Genomic DNA, 17,026 nt, shown 5'->3' on the forward strand with positions numbered 1-17,026 from the left:
GCACTTTAAAAGCCAGTTTGTACAGTATTTATTTCATTCAGGCCGTAGGGCAGTGCCAAGGTTTCCCCAATCTCAACTACTTCCAGCTCGATACCCCTTAATGTAATGAGGGCGAATTGGTGCTAATATACTGATAACTTGATACAATTTGTTTGTTTGCCTTCAACACGGCTCAGCTGCAAGGCATTCCCCACAACTCCAATAATACTCACTCTGGTCCACTTTGAAAGTCACCCTGCAGAGATCACTAGCTGTGTTCCAGCCACAGTCCAGCAAAACTCACTGGCACATTTTCAATTACTGTTTTTATTTAATTTAACATTTTTATTTATGATCGGAGAGGACTTATTTAGCTTCTTCTTTTTTTTTCTCACGCAGTTGCAGTTATCTCCTGTGCAATTGTCAATCAACAGTGAAAACATACCGCCTTCATTGAGATTTCTTTATGTGCCATGTTTTTGTGTTTGCTCTTTGATAAAACTCAAGTGACCTCCTCCTTAATTTACCTAAGCAGGCCTAGAGCTCAGAATCATTATACTATACAGGCGATAACAATAATGCAGAATTATTTTCAAAACAGTGTATAGGAATTAGTGCAAAATTATCCGTAAAAAACATTCACTTTATCAGTTATGTTTTATTGCACTCAAATAATACTAAAGAAGTGGTTTGGCATGCTTAATTAATTGATATTGCTTATCTGAATTACACACCAAAGTCAATGGAAGTTTCACAATGAAATTACATAAGTAGAGTATTGCTCAGTAAACATACATCAGGCGGGAGAAATTCAGCAGTCCCAATGACTGCAATGATTATAGGCTGTAGTTAGCGACGAGTCACCTCATGACTTTATACTGTAGATAATAAAAGGCACTAAAACATGTAAGTATGACTGACATATGTTAACCTGAATTGTTTGTGAAATTGCAATGTGCGCAATTTATTATTGCTAGTTGTTACTGTTAAAATATGATTATCATTTGTTTTATTGACAATTGCATTTTTGTCGTAATTGACCAGTCTAGTGCGAGATAGCTATCAGTTATAATTATCCATTTTAACTATCTGCCATAGTTGACAACATGTGTATTTCTCATATGGACATACAGTATTTGTCGAATTTACCGTATGTTATAACAGGAACTCCAAAGATTACTAATAAATAACTAGACTACGCTATATGGTATGTTTTGTGAAACTTGTTGATTATGTGACGAATTTGATTCGTATTGAATTATTGCTGTACAGGTCTACCTGAATTATTATTACCCCCAATTTATTTTTTATAAAAAGCTAACCAGTCACACAGCCAACGATGTTGTCAGACCAATAATGTTTAAACACATAAACAAACAAGTAAATAAATATAGATGAATAAATAAATATATATATATATATATATATATATATATATATATCTGAGCGTGTGAAAGCTGTCTCAGCAGCAGGCTAGAGGTGTGTGCTCTGTCGGATTTGAAGTGGGAGAGCAGAGGAGGGGGTATGGGGAGGGGATCGATAACTAACCGCACCGTGCAGCCAACCGGTCTGCCTGGGATCGATGGGCTGAATGGGGCTGATCTGAAATTGGGTGCGGTGCGACTCTCTCCCGCAGAGGCCGGGCTACTGCGGGCGAGAAACAGTCACTATGTCAACCATGGACTCAACCTCTGTTAATAACTATTTACTATTAATGATAACTGCCCCTGAAACAAGTTATTGGGTCAATGAGGAGGACATGCAAGATGCACACACCATCTTTAGCAAAGACTGAAGCAGCCTCTGAGCAATTAAATCATTTTTATGCCTAGTTTATTACAACATTCTTCTTCCTCCTCTTCTTTTTCTTCTTCTTCATCTCCTCTTCTTCTATTATTATTATTATTATTATTATTATTATTATTATTATTATTATTATTATTATTATTGTTGTTGTTGTTGTTGTTGTTATTTACAGAATGATCAGTTTCAAAGGTGTCATTGCAAAATTACATATTCTTTAAATGTCGATGATGCGGTTTTAATATACGCTATTGCTCTCATTCGTTTGGTTGAAGTCTCCCGTGATCTCGTTTTTGCAAATGTTTCAGATATGATTTGGTGGTCCCTTAGTAGCAACAAGTCTTTACAGTATGGTGTTATCAAAGACACAATCAGCAAATATAATTTATGGGCCTCAACATCACATACAAACAGGCCTTCCTTTACTGAAATATATATTTTAGTGCTCTGACGTAGATTAAGCCTAAAGGCATACATCCTAAAATATAGATACATTCATAAATAACCTTTTTTTATCATTTAAATGAGATTTGCAACTAACACCTGAACTTCCATGTACGATCAGTGCCATTATTATTTTGCCTTTTGAGATCAGACCTGTAGCCTATACATGTAGTCAACATTTCAATGTGAATAAGGAATATGGTAAGGTATTTTAACACTGTTCAATAGGAATAACTGCAGGCTGCCCCAAGAGACCATAGGATTACAGAATGGGTGAGCTGTGCACGCGCCAACATTTGCACTGTGTAGGCCTGTAGGCTACATCCTATAGACAATACTGTGAGCTCCTTTTAAAAAGCATATCGGCACAATTATCTCAGGACTATTCTTGAGAAGTTGTTATTTGCTAATAACACAACACATCATCAGACCTGCAGCATACAAAACATTTGTCTATTTATCAGGCTAAGTCAAAACGTGAAGTTTATTTACTTTTCGTCTGTTTTCGAGATTTTTTGTCTTCAGTGATTTATGGGACGGGTCGGACATTTTATCAGTTAGGCAGTCTGCTAATCGTCTCAAAGGTCGATCTTGATGGATTTAATTCTGCAGTTGTCAGCTGAAAAGAAAGTACAGGTCCGACCGAGGCAAGTATGAAACGGCAACAAAACCAAAAATGTAGTTTGATGGAAGCCTAACTAATAATCATAATAATTCCGATCAAAAAGCACAGATTTTTTTCAAATTATTTTGTTTTACCATTGGACAAAAGACGACATAAGAAGAAACCGCGGCGTCCAGTGTGTGGTGGTGGTGTGTGTGTGTGTGTGTGTGTGTGTGTGTGTGTGTGTGTGTGTGTGTGTGTGTGTGTGTGTGGTGTTGCGATAAAGCAGTGGGAGACAACACCTGTGTATCATTAACAACTAGAAGACACTGCAAACTGTGTGGCGTGATAGTGTCAAAAATGGCCAGATTAGGCAATCAATTGGGCATGTAGCCACAACAACGGTGGTGCTATAGCAGTGGCATGTATGTGAACGTATGGCGGGAGTGCAGAATTCGAGGCTGGCTAAGAATACCCCGTTATTCTTGTGCATTTTGAAAATCAATCCTGAACGGATAGCAGTTAAGGCCGTGCATGGAAATGATTTAGTCTACACACACACACACACACACACACACACACACACACACACACACACACACACACACACATACACATACACATACACATACACACACACACACACACACACACACACACACACACACACACATACACACCCACACACACACACACACATACACACCCACACACACACGCAACTGGATGTAATTCTCTTAATATCAAAGCATTAAAAGATTATGGGAAGAAATTATGTTGTATAGCTTTTACAGGCATTGCTCTTAAACAAACAAACTATACACTGGATAAATGGGTGCTCTAAAGTAAAGATGCAGGCTCAGCAAGTAGGATGAAAACGATAGCCTGGCTGAATTTAAACATCAATTCAAATTCTTATGTTAGACTACTCCGTTTGTTTATTTAGCATGTAATATAACATTGATTAATTCATCAATTGATTTCACGGTCGTTTTGTTCCTTTGTTGATTTGTGTGGGCTTGCCCAACCGGAGTTTCGGGTTGCATCTGCGGGCACGAGGTGTGTGACTGCGATTTTGCTGTGATCGACCCCGCTTGCAGGCAGTGTGTTAGGCGTTGGTCGGCTCTCTCCGGTTTAGGACAGTTGAACATTTGTTGTAGGCCTTGTATCATTGCATGGCTTGTTAATTCAATGTGCTCTGTAATTCACAATGTAGATCCCAGTGTGTTTGTTATAGACCTTTTGTATTGCAATGTGGCTGATATGATAAGCCTATTGGTCAATCGTGACGTAAAGTTTCAATGAGGTAAAATGTATGTGAGGAAACGAAAACTCTGAGAACTGAGAATTTCCGTTCAACATAGGTTTTGGAAACATTCACGACAAGGCTATTAATTGTAGAGTAGGCTACATGTCAAACTCTGTGCATGGTCTACAATTAGTGTAGGCATTATGTGCAACACGTGGGAATGTTTGGCACAACATCCAAAGGCTGTCGACCGCCTCTGTTTTTTTTTGTTTGCTATCCCCAGGAAAGAAATCAGTATGATCAGTTCCTCTTTCGACTATCGATCAAGCAAACGCAGCTTAATATTTGAAACATGCCAGGTGATTTTTGCTAATGTATACAGAGGAGTTTATAGGCTATTTGTAAAGGTTAAATGCTAAAGCAAATCCATTTTTGAATCTCCGTTTTATTCTCATAAAACAGATTATACCTACTGTAATATGGTCTCAGAATTATGGGCCAATCCGATGAGTTGGCCACCACATGGGCATATTTAACAAATAATAGGCTACACACGAGTGTAGCCTAAATGAATGAGTGTAATAAACATGTTGGCATTCATTTAGGCCTATGTCGCTATTACCAGCAAGACTAATACAAATTGTAGCCAACTATTCTTCCCTCGATAACAGCTATTAGGAGATATACGTGCCTTTTCTCTCCTTAAGATCTGTGGACAATGTCTTTCCATTGTTCTTAACGCTACAACATTCGCCTTAGATCGGGCATTAAACAAGCCATTATCGGGCCTCTAATAAGCGATGGCCTGTCAGGGCGTCAGATAAGCGGCTATGCTACGGAGGAGAGACGGTCTGTTTTTCTGCGCCTTTGGCCTGAGATGTGTAACCAGGCCCGGTTACGCATGCAGGGCGCGCGGAAAGGGCTGTAGCCTACTGGAACAGTAAGTCCCCGATAGAAAGGACATTGCTGATGCTCTGAGTCCATCGCTTTTTTTTTAATCCACGTTCCAGTTCCCTTCCAGACAATTCATTTTGTGAAGTGGGATGGTGGCAGGGAAAGATGGTTTGTTGTGGGTCTATATATTCCATTTCCATGTGTTGATCATTTGTGTCATACAAAGCAGAACATGAGTCCAACAGTCTCTTTAATATCCTAATTTTGGCCAGCATTGCCGAGGACTATGGCTGTTGAAGAGTCCTTGGTTTTTCAATATGATTTTGCAACGTGATCCTATAAATCAACACATAGATAGCCTAGATTCTGTTTTTGGTTTGAAATCGGTGACGCAATGCTATTTAACCCTTTGATGCTAGCCTCGTGCGCACAGTTGAGTCTCCTAGCAATTTGATTTAAAGGTCAGTCTCTCCTATCGATCCGGTTTGGCGAGCGGGCGACGGAAAGAGCGTAGGAATTGATAATCTAAAATAGAATAGACGGTATTCTATACTGTAGGCCTATTGAGGTAAACGCGTTAGACCGCAGCTGCATTTATAATGTGTATAATATATATATGTGTGTGTGTGTGTGTGTGTGTGTGTGTGTGTGTGTGTGTGTGTGTGTGTGTGTGTGTGTCATGGAGCGACTGCTCAGGCTGCCTTATTGACAGAGGTTTATTTTGCCATTTTATAATTTCTATAATTGTTAGTATTTGAACGAGTTACTGGATTGATTATGGAACATTCATCTAGTTTACTGCCGTTTCATGTTACATGTCTCACTGTTTTAGAATAAACATCAACATAACAGACTGTACCAGTTTGGATTTCCGTATAGGCCTAAGCCAGTGAAGTCTCCAACATGCCAAAGTACGCTTGCGTTTATTAGTCATTCTGTTCTACGTTATGAGGGCTGAGCTGTTAATGGGGCAAAATGGTGTTGCACAGGAGCGGAGGGGGAAGGGGCTAGCGGGAGTACATATGCCTGCATGGCGCTGCTCCAGCGATGGAAAGGAGAGACCGGGGAATGGAAATCGATACAGATTCAGAGCTCGCCAGATCGGCCTTAACAATGTATGGCGCAGACGCACTCTATATCCCGATCACATACACACTCGCACGCACACTGGAAAAAAATGGATTGGGGAGACGTGTCTGTGCCTGCACGTGCTCCATCACTGTACCTACTCAATTCCCCCCTCAATCCTCAAAAGCACAACGAAAATCCAAATCATATAATTCATCATCTGGCTGCATTGACCTAATCACAAACGTGGATTAGATTTGAAGAATGTGAATATGGCTCTTTCATTGGTGCTCCGAGAAAATGGCTGCATGTGCCCTGGCTACTACGCCAGCCACAGGATTTCACGGGTAGTGTATATTTGTTTCTCAGTATTTACAGCGCACATTGCTGTGCTCAACGAAGAGCGGCTCTGAAACCGCAACTGCACCGTTCTCTCCCCTTGTCTTCCCCATACCTATCAATTATTAAAGGATCGCATCGATCATTTCGCAGGTCTGCGTCAAGCCATCTCTTCATGAAAAAGCCTGTTTTCGATGATCCCACATCAATCACATCTAAAGGCCATATTCAATCAAACCTGTTCAGCGGTTTTCGGGGATGAATAATCAACAACCCTCTTACAGACAGTTGAATTTCTTTTTGTTTCAAACAGAAAGCATTTTTGTGAATTTGACCTTAACCAACATTCCCACTTGCAGTAAAAATAATGTTCCTCGATTTGCCCCGTAGACCCGGATTAGATGTATTCGGGCCCTTTCTGTGTTGATTTTCAACTGTTTGTCTTTAAACTAAAATAGCCCACAGGATTGTAAGAATGACATGATTGACATTGTGTGATATTGATCGTTGAAGTGTTGGATGGAAGAACTAGGTAGACATACAGTATGAGGCCTGCCTAGACACCTAGCAACACAATATCTGTGACTTTTACTCGCCTGCCTGGACACCTACAATATCTGTGACGTTCACTCCCCTTCCACTCGCACATACAAAATATTAACCATTGTATAAATAGCAAGCCATGTAGGCCTCCCAGGCATCAAACAGAGAATCAGATATAGGCATCACATAGTACCACAATTAAAAACTGTAGAAGTGAAATGATAGTGCTGGTGGGAGGCAGAGGTATAGCTTAATATAAGAAAACACAGTTTGTAGCGGGATATGGCGAGGGTTGGACAGCTGGTGTGATAGTTGGACATGGCAACTCATTGCAGAAATGGTGGCAGCAGCACTATCGCAACTGGCAACCATTACTCCTAGAATTATAGCATACAAAAGGCTCGTGCTGCACAGTCTGGATGATGAATAAAAGGGTCTCCCTTTCACTTGCATTGTTTTCTCTATAGATCCCTGCACGTGCTGTGTCCATTCAAATGCTAATGAACAGTTTATGCCTCCTAAACAGAAGTAGGCCTATGGCCTATGCTGACTGTAGAGAGATCGATCTTGCTTGATGAGTATCATGTATTATGAAATATGTTAATGTATAATTCCTTCCGATGGCAAGTTGCTATGTCCTTTAAACCTCATAGGCCTAGAGAGAACGATCCCATCTCAATAGTTTATGCAAACGATCAAAAAACGATATAATTTATCACACGTTCAATAAGCGATTGCTGCACCTGCATGTGCTTAATATATCAGCGCATTGTATTTTACGCATGGAAGGGTTGGCAGGGTCGAATCATTCTGTTGTCTCGCGCTATTGTCTTTCAGTTCGCTCCCGAGTGTGTCTGGAACAATGCGTTGGTGGGTGCATGTTTACTCCAGTCCAGGATGATTGTATAACTGAAACCCCAAAGGCCATATTGAGAGTGAGTTTGCCATCCAGTCTACAGATGTAACATGATTACAACAGAGAGAGAGAGAGAGAGAGAGAGAGAGGGAGGGAGGGAGGGAGAGAGGGGGGGGGAGAAATAGGTGTGCAATGGGGGTTTTTTCCAGTCTCTCCATCCCTTTTCCCGGCTCCTGCCTCCCCCCGCCCTCCCCACTACTCTGGGAGAGTCCAATGGGGGAGAGTGCTGAGGCGGAATAATTGATAGATGCACTGGCTATCCTTATCGATCACTGCTTTATTGACCCGACCAAATACATTGAGATGGAGTGTGGAATTCAACACAGATGCAAAGACGAATTGTTTTCATCCTTAATGCAATCTTGAAATGCCTCTCAGACCTCACTTTTTTGGCACAAATCTAGGTTTGTTGTTTACTCCATAGGCTATGTGCATATGCTTGTTTACAATATGGATATCGGTTCAACATTTCCACAGAGTGTGTGTCTGCAAATGATTTATCCTGGGAAGTTCGCAACGCGATGCGTATAGGACATATACGATATTTAAGACTTTCATTACTTTTCATTATGGTCTTTTAAATGGTCACATGGCCAATTTGGAAAGCAGGAGGTGACATCAAACACTTCTACAATCATTAAATACCTCAAGCATGGCAAATTGCGCCCTAGATTTAGATTATATGGGGTGTCTCCGCGCCGAGTGCAGTGTCATAGGTGTGCACCTCTGAGAGATTCCAAGCTCGCCACAACTTTTTTACAGATTCCATTTAGGATTGGTAACGTTTGGTACCGCATCTCTGGGCCTATCCGTCTAGCCATATCATTGTTATGCCGCATTTCTCCTTATTTGACTATCATCCTCTGTTTTTAATTTTGAGTCGGGGACTGTCATGTGAGTGTGCAGACACTGGCATTTTTACATCAGCTAAGCAGGGCAGGGGCATTGATTTGTGTGACTGTGATGAATTTGGAATAGTAATTTGAATTTATTGATTGATGTGGCCGACTGAGTATTGCCAGCCTCCCTTTCAGAATCACAACCCCCCCAACTCCCACTCCCAACCCACATCAACAACTACATTCTGCCCGAGAGCAACTGACAGCACAAGGTAGCTCACACGGCAACAGACAAGAGTGTTGGTATACAACAAATTGGAATGGCGCAATTACTCAAAAAGTAGGCCTACAAGATAAACATTAGGTCTTATAACCATAATCCTAATCACAACCATGATAACAACCACAATCACGATAATATCACTGCTATAAGCCACTAACGACAATGATGAATTGATAAGGGATGAATTATATTGGTTTCAATAATTACAATTGCGATTAGCTTTTTTTGCATTAACATCATATAGATTGCTTCAATTGGATTAAAATGTATAAACATGTCTTATACACACACACACACACACACACACACACACACACATACAGATAGACATACATACATACATACATACATACATACATACATACATACATACATACATACATACATACATACATACATACATACATACATACATACATACATACATACTTAAATACAGGCCTATGCCCAATTAGAATTATGTGCCACATTCAAGTGCATTCTGTCTATTTAGAGTTTTTTTATCATGGTGTGGGGTGTGGAAGATGTAAAACCCCACTGGCCAATTAGCTTTAACAGCAATGGCACTTAAATAGACAATTGTGGAGTGTTTAAATCTTTATTTACCAGAACCCCGCTAAATGTGCAAAGGAACAATTTACATGCCATTAAGTGCTTTTCAATAGGGCATTGACTGGAACTAAAATATGCCACTATATCTGGTTAATTGAACCGTCCACTGAAATACGACACAGAACTGATTGACGTTTTGAAGCGCATGTCTAAACGGAGTCCTTGCACAAACATCAATGAAAGTGGCCCTCTCACTTCCAACTCTATAGTTTATTGTTATTGCTTCCCCCTCTTGTTCAAGTCTTGTTAATTAGGTCTTAGACTAAACGTTTGGATTTGTATAAAAAAGGACACATTTCTGATTAGTTTCGAGGCTTCAGAGAGTGCATCACAAAGGGATAATGTTCCAAACTATGGCCTCTGAAACAGTGAATGAATGAGTGAAAAAACGAACAGAAAGATGAATGCAATTTTCAAATAATGGATGGATGCATTGAGAAATGTACAGATTCAAATGAGCTTTTCAAATGATCTTATCATAAACATGTCTTATAGCCTATATAAGTCGTTTCGAAGTTGAGTGTTAAAAACATGTTTGCAAATTGCTAGTTGGTGCAATTCAAACGGTAATAATTCAATGTAATATATGCACATCGGCTTAAACGTATATAACATAAATAAACATATTGCACCATTAGGACAGAGAGCAATCATTTCGCTTGAATTTATTGTTTGGCGTGTGTGTGTGTGTGTGTGTGTGTGTGTGTGTGTGTGTGTGTGTGTGTGTGTGTGTGTGTATGTGTGAGTGTGTGTGTGTGTCCGCGAACTTTCTGACGGGTCTAGCTTATAGGATAATGGACCAGATTTTTGGCTAAAAAGGCCTGCAGTAGAGGCTACAATTAGGTGTACAGCACTAGACCATGTGTAGGTCTACGCCCAAGTGCTTCTTATTCGGTTATTTTACAAATAAGACAATTTCACAATAAACCGCTAGAGAAAGTGAAATAGCATATAGTTTCTTTCACCCAAGCTTGAAGACAAAATAGTTGTGTTCAGGCCCTATGCGTAATGCTCCATATGAAGAACAGAAGCATCTGTTTGTTGAGCTGTCTCTCAGAACCAAATCGATCATTTATCAGTGCGCTACTTTGAAAAGGGACGCCGGGACCTGAGGTATCGATTCGCGGGAGGTCACGCTCCCCTGACTCGCTGCTAGGCCCTCGCACCTCAGACGCGTCTTGTTTGCGCCTCGCGTAGCTGACAGGGGAAGGGAAGGCCCACGAGATTATCAGGTCCATTTGATACATAAATACGATATTTAACATGATGCTCGTCGACTCAACACCAAGGAGTGATGTGAAACTTGACAAAGGGCCATCAATGAAAACCCAACACCGGTCTCTTGGTCAATGGTAGCATCATTTTACCCTCATTATTGTGGTCAAAATGACACAGTGAGACACAATCCATTTGTGTCCAAGAAAATACCGCGCGTGTGTGTGTGTGTGTGTGTGTGTGTGTGTGCGTGTGTGTTTTACACGCGCGTAAAATTGATTAGTCTACTAGACTCTATCAAATTGTTATCAGGATATTGGGGACAATAAAACAATACAAACGTGTTTATGTCTGCAAATCAAATTCTATTTGCCTTAGTATATCAAAAGATAATGGTAAATGTATAAACTGTTAACACTTCCATACGTCGTTATTAGAGAAAGGCATGCATCAATCCAAATAGGCCTATGGATTTTCTTAAACATTCCACAGACAATTGAGTTTACCAAATGAATAAGTGCCATATCTTAGCGGCCCTAATGTCTCTCAGAGTAGCTGTTGCCTCGCCACATTGACTGGTATAATTGATCCCCACACATTAGTCCGATTTGGAGATGTCTCCTCACTCACCTGCTAGTCTTAGCGCCGACATTCTCTGGAACTCCGGCTCCTGCAGCCACTTCCACATTCTCCGGAAGGTTTCCCGGCCAGACTTGAGTTTACTCCACGGTTTAGGGTTTCGCAGCAGATCAGAGAGCGTTCCCTGGGACCGACACAAGATCCGCTGCGCGAAGATGGCCTGGGGAATGCTGTAGCGCTTGAGCTCCGCCGTTATTCGCTGTGCCACCTCCTTGGTGTTTATCTCTTCCACCTGCCCCGACCCACCTCCCTGCCCGCCCCCCGCTGTCTGCCTCTCCCGGTCAGAGAGCATGGACCCGTTAGCCTGAGAGTGCGGATGGCTGTGGTGGTGTAAGCCGTTCAGAGTTGACATAATTCCGGCCCCATGGCCCCCCAGACCGCGGGCCAGGTGCTCCTCACTCCGGGACAACATCGCTGCGTGGGACTCGTAGCCCCCCGAAGAGAGCATCTTGTCGTTCGAGAGGTGAGCACCAGGACCATAGCCGCCAAGAGTCTGCTGAGAGTTGTGCAAAGACCCGAGGCCGTTGGACAGAGGGGACAGCGGCTGGCCCATGCCGGACATGTCTTTGGGGTAGTGGCCATAGAGGTTGCCCATAGAGGCAAGGCTCCTGTCATCCCGCATAAGGGTGAAGCTGCCGCTGACGTTACCGGCGGTGAGTCGCTGATGGGCCGGGTGGTGGTGAGCATGCGGGTGGGGATGGTGGTGAAATTTTTCCGAGACGGTGGATATGGGAGGCAGGTGCTGTAGCGGCGTCAGCGTGGTGTAAGTACTGCTCAAGCTCATCCCGGAGTCGCAGGACATGGTCATTGCGGGGTGCAAGGGACCGGACAAAGCGTGGTCTGTGCGATAGTCCCCTGCTCCCTCCAATATTGAGGCCATACTGGACACCATGGCTGACCGTCCGTGCGACACCAAGTTCCGATGCGACGCCGACGATTGCCGTCCATGTTGAGAGTTCATTAAGTCACCCGTTTGATGGTGAGATACGCCGTGGTGGAGATTTCCAATGTTTTCCATTGTAAGTTCCATCGTTGAAAGAATCTTTATTTCCACCTCTCTCTCCCCTCTCTCTCTCGCTCACTTGCGCGCTCTCTCTCCCCCTCGCTCTCCCTCTCCCTCTGTCTCACACGCTCCTTTCCAATAAATTTTGAACGATTTCAAAGCCAAGCCATTGATTGTAGTTGCCTCTCTGCAGTCAATCCAGCATGATTTTAAGAGATCAGTTGCCCGCCACAGAGCTGTGCCACAAACCGCTGCTTACGCGTATAGGTGTCTGTGTCTGCTTGTATTTCATTTGCTGTAGAGCACCTCTACTATCGAAAGCAAGCGCGATGCTTCCAGCGTGTGTCGGCGTGCCCGCGCTTATGTTAAGATGTGACTGTGCATGTGTGCGCGCACCGTGCTCGACAGTGCAAGCACTCAGTCTGGGGCTGTCTGACGTCACGAGCCCTCTCTGTCAGACAGAGGTTTGCTCATGTTGTAAAGTAAACCTAAAAAAGATTACATTAGACATTTTAAAAGATAAAAGACAGACACATATCTCTAACAGAACCGTAATCCCTCGCTGTGCAACATTTACCTTGAGATATTGGGGAGTCTTGGATAACAGAGTTGTTCCTTTGGTTTACCTGATAAAGCCTTGACTTGGCGCCAGCACATGTGATTTCTCAAAGGTTAAATATTAATGGACATCTTTATCATCATGCCATTAACGTAATAAAAACACCGTTCTTCAAAACAATCTATTAGCCTATACAATGAACTTCATATATGGCCACACCTCAAAGATATGGCCTACACCTCGAAGATTTCACTCAGGAAAGGACGCACAAATTGTATATTTCTCTCTCTCTCTCTCTCTCTCTCTCTCTCTCTCTCTCTCTCTCTCACTCTCTCTCTCTCTCACACACACACACACACACACACACACACACACACACACACACACACACACACACACACGGTGCTGTATGTACAGTACATTGTTTCTGTACAATATGCACGTTTTTCGATGGAAGATGTCTAGGTCTATGTATTTCATAGGGTCCAAGAGAACCATACAATGCCTCAAAACGTCAAACTCCATCATATGGAGTATGAACACATAGCATACATTTAATTTAAATACATTTAAATCATTTCATTTTCATCCAGAATATAATGAATCATTGCCTTGCAGAGAGGGCTAGTCTTCATTATTTGTGTTATGCAATTCTGGCTCTATTGACCTATATCATACAAATATAGGCCTAATTTGATATTTGAGTATAGGCCTAAATTGATCAGCCTATGTCCTATAGGTCCCGATAGACTGCAGTTGACTACACGTCAATGTAAAAATCCATTCTTATCAAAATAATGTTTATGAGTGCATTGTTGGGACCACCCGTTGTGAAAGGAAACTTATTCGTCATCTTACTTCCCCTCTACAATTTTCTCACTTTCTGACTTGTTATGAACCACTAAATCCCGCTGCCTGCTGACGTCAATCCGGGTCAGCAATCCTAATTCATCAGTGTCAATGGATGTATAGATCAGGCGATTCATCGATAATGCAGCAGTAAAATATACAGACGCCATAGTTGCTTTCTTGGATCATGAGAAATTATAATAAAGCGTTTGTAGCAAAGTCATAGGGTACATTACACGTATATTTTGAGGAGATGCATGCATGCCCCACTTAATTGGAATTCAGTTAGCTGTAATCGAAGCATTCTCCAAATGTCACTCTCAAATCAGTCTTGGTTATATCTTTCACTCAGAGGCCTGTCTGGCTATGAAAGTCTGCTTGCTAGCCATTGATATCTGTAGGTCCGAGCACAACTGAGGCCATCAATAGGTCTGCAGTGGCGACATTACGATCGACAACATGGGATGTAGCTAGTAGGCCATCTCTGCACCAACAATAAGTTCAAAGAGTAGCCTGCATGATATCGGCTATAGGTCTGAGCCGATGAAATTAAAACGTGGAGAGCACACAAAAAGCGCCAAAAGTTATAGCATTGATATCTCTTGACACTTAATGATAAAACTCTGCATCTTCTGTTCTAAATAATAACACTAGATGAGTTATTAAAGCTTCAGAGGTATAGGCCTACGGGTAATCAAAAAATATTGAGTTAGCCTTAAAGCTTTTCACAGAGGCCTATTAGGGCCAATGCGTTCAGTTATTTGTTGTAAACTGATATTGTGTATCCTCGTTTAGTGTGTGAGAATACAGTATCCATACTTTTTAGCAATGACCACATTTGGTGACTAACAAGCCCGATGTGATGCCTATGCCTTTACTTAATTCAATGATAAATTATGATGTCGTGAGCATGGCCCAAGCTAAACCGTACTTCCCTTCTAATTTCCCAAACAGTCAAATGGTGCCTTGCTGTTTGCCAATTGAGGATGGTGATGCCATCAGGGAAACAACAGTGTCTGCTTGGGTTAATGTCCCTCTATTGATCACTGAAACCACTGCTATCGAAAATGAATTACTGGACCCAACAGCGAATCCGTCATCTCAGCGAGCCGGCCAGCGAACCTTATTGGTCGCTGTCGTGATGGATGTTAACTTTCATCCCTCCACCCTGCTAATTCACCCCCAAAAGAAAAACCGTGATTAAAAGTTTTCATAAGAACTTATTGTAAGAACTTATTGTAAACGGTGCGAACATTTTTTTCCTCGGAGAACGTTGTACGTTGTAGCCTAGTCTTATATGTAGTCACCTAGACTATTGTCATTCATTTCCGTCCTTAAAACAGCAGGTCCCTTTTTAGGCCTACACTGCATGGATTCCAATGTTGCTGTTGTTGTTGTTGTTGTTTCTTTAAAAGATCATCAGCAATAGCTTTGTAATATACAAAGAACATATACCATTGTAATATAATCGAATGATCTATCATGACACACACACAACACACACACACACACACACGCACAAACACACACATGTTCTTACTGTAAGAAGAAGAAATGTCTTCCTTTCCTGTTTTTATTTCTCTCAATTGATGGCAGAGATTGACCTAACTAGGTGCCGGGCGCTATGGCCGTGGGCATGGTTACACTGTCCTTGTGTCCTCCTGCCCTTAAAGTTTACAATGAGAATTAGTCAGTGCATCAACTAGTAAGCTGACCACTCAACATTAACTAACCTCATACAGGAGGTTTTTCTAATCAATTATTGGTTTCTTAGTTTTATGTAACTGCATCCTAGTATTTTCCCCAAAAATCTATGTATTGGCCTAGAGCTTGGTTTTAATTTGTATTTTAATGTAGTGTTTTCGAATGTTCAAATAAGCATATCCTATGGCGGATACAATATAAAATATTAACATCGTCGATATCTGCGGTGTGACTGGGGCGATGCCGCCGAGGCCCAGTGAGTTATTTCACATTAATAACGGCTGGTGGGTCGGTGGCTTCAGCACCACACTGGCATCGACTTTACTCAGACACAAGACTGCTACCACCACCTACGTGACAGACTGACGCAGATTGGTATGAAGCATTTAAAGCATTCTTCAACTGTATACAATATCGAGCGACCAATAGGCCTCATTGTCATACCTTTCCTGTTACAAGAAAGTTGTAAATGTAACTTTAAAAAATCTATTGTTAAAGTAAGATGCTGTCAACCTGTTGTGAAGCAGGCTTACATGCTGGCCATATTATAACCATCGCGTTTCCTGTCTGATCAACAAATCAATGATAGACTCTGGCTCGTTCAATACATTTCTGAAGGATCTATTGTGTCAAAATAGGAATTGTTTCAAAAACGTATTTGGTGACAAAGGGTCCTTGAACTCAGCAGTATTTCCAAGGTTTTTGTATAAACTTGTCTCCAAAGCATGCTAGCCTATATACGTTTTTTTAATTCATAATATAAAGTTGGACACGGTAAGGCTATCTGAATGCTTACATGTTTGTGTTTTACAATTTGAAGGACGGCGACATTTCATTCTCTCTTTCATTCTTTTAATCGTACCCTTTCTGCATCATTTCATGCAATATAGGCAGTTACAGGTCATACTTTTTAAACCAAAAAAGTGATCATTTGTATTTGTAAGTTCAATTAAAGCTTTTTAATTATTATTATGCTTCATATGATGGTTATAATGTTATTTGTATCAGCCTACTGTTATGTTTTATTCTTATTATTGAGGACTATAGTGATTTCTATTGATTGTTCATTCATCATATAATAACGTGACAAACTGATGTGAAGACAAGTGTTTACTAAGTTGTAATAACAGTTTTTTTTGTCGACAATTATTTTAAAAAGTTTGCAATGTTATTCAGTAACAGGCACACTATTGGAGTATGTTTTTAAAAACAACAACAACAACAACAATAACAACACATATTTGAAATAGCTGAACAAATGATTTTGCAGTCTAACCATCGAATAGATTATAGTGTGCATTATAGATAGTCTTCCTCTATATTCGTTACACTAAAAATCGTTGACACAAATATGTTGTTTATATTGTCAGTGTGAACCAATGAAAGTGAATTCTTGTAAGTTCTTCAAACACGCTGTATTTTTTCGAGTCTTTAATGAAATCACTCGATAGAGACAGACTAATCTTTTCATGGCTCCTTGAATG

At 41.2% G+C, this 17,026-nt stretch overlaps 1 protein-coding gene across 1 annotated transcript in view; it reads right to left on the bottom strand.

The window, feature by feature from the left end:
• Window positions 1-12,457, bottom strand: part of onecut3a (one cut homeobox 3a) — a gene marked incomplete at both ends in the record, with an annotated part of 17,039 nt that extends 4,582 nt beyond the window's left edge. The window contains 3 exon segments of the mRNA XM_083671406.1: window positions 1,533-1,604; window positions 1,607-1,623; window positions 11,415-12,457. Coding sequence (XP_083527532.1) covers window positions 1,533-1,604; window positions 1,607-1,623; window positions 11,415-12,457 — 1,132 coding nt within the window.
• Window positions 12,458-17,026: the final 4,569 nt, after the last annotated feature.

Source organism: Argentina silus (assembly GCF_951799395.1).
Source record: "Argentina silus genome assembly, chromosome: 6".
In the NCBI taxonomy this organism is placed as follows: Eukaryota; Metazoa; Chordata; class Actinopteri; order Argentiniformes; family Argentinidae; genus Argentina; species Argentina silus.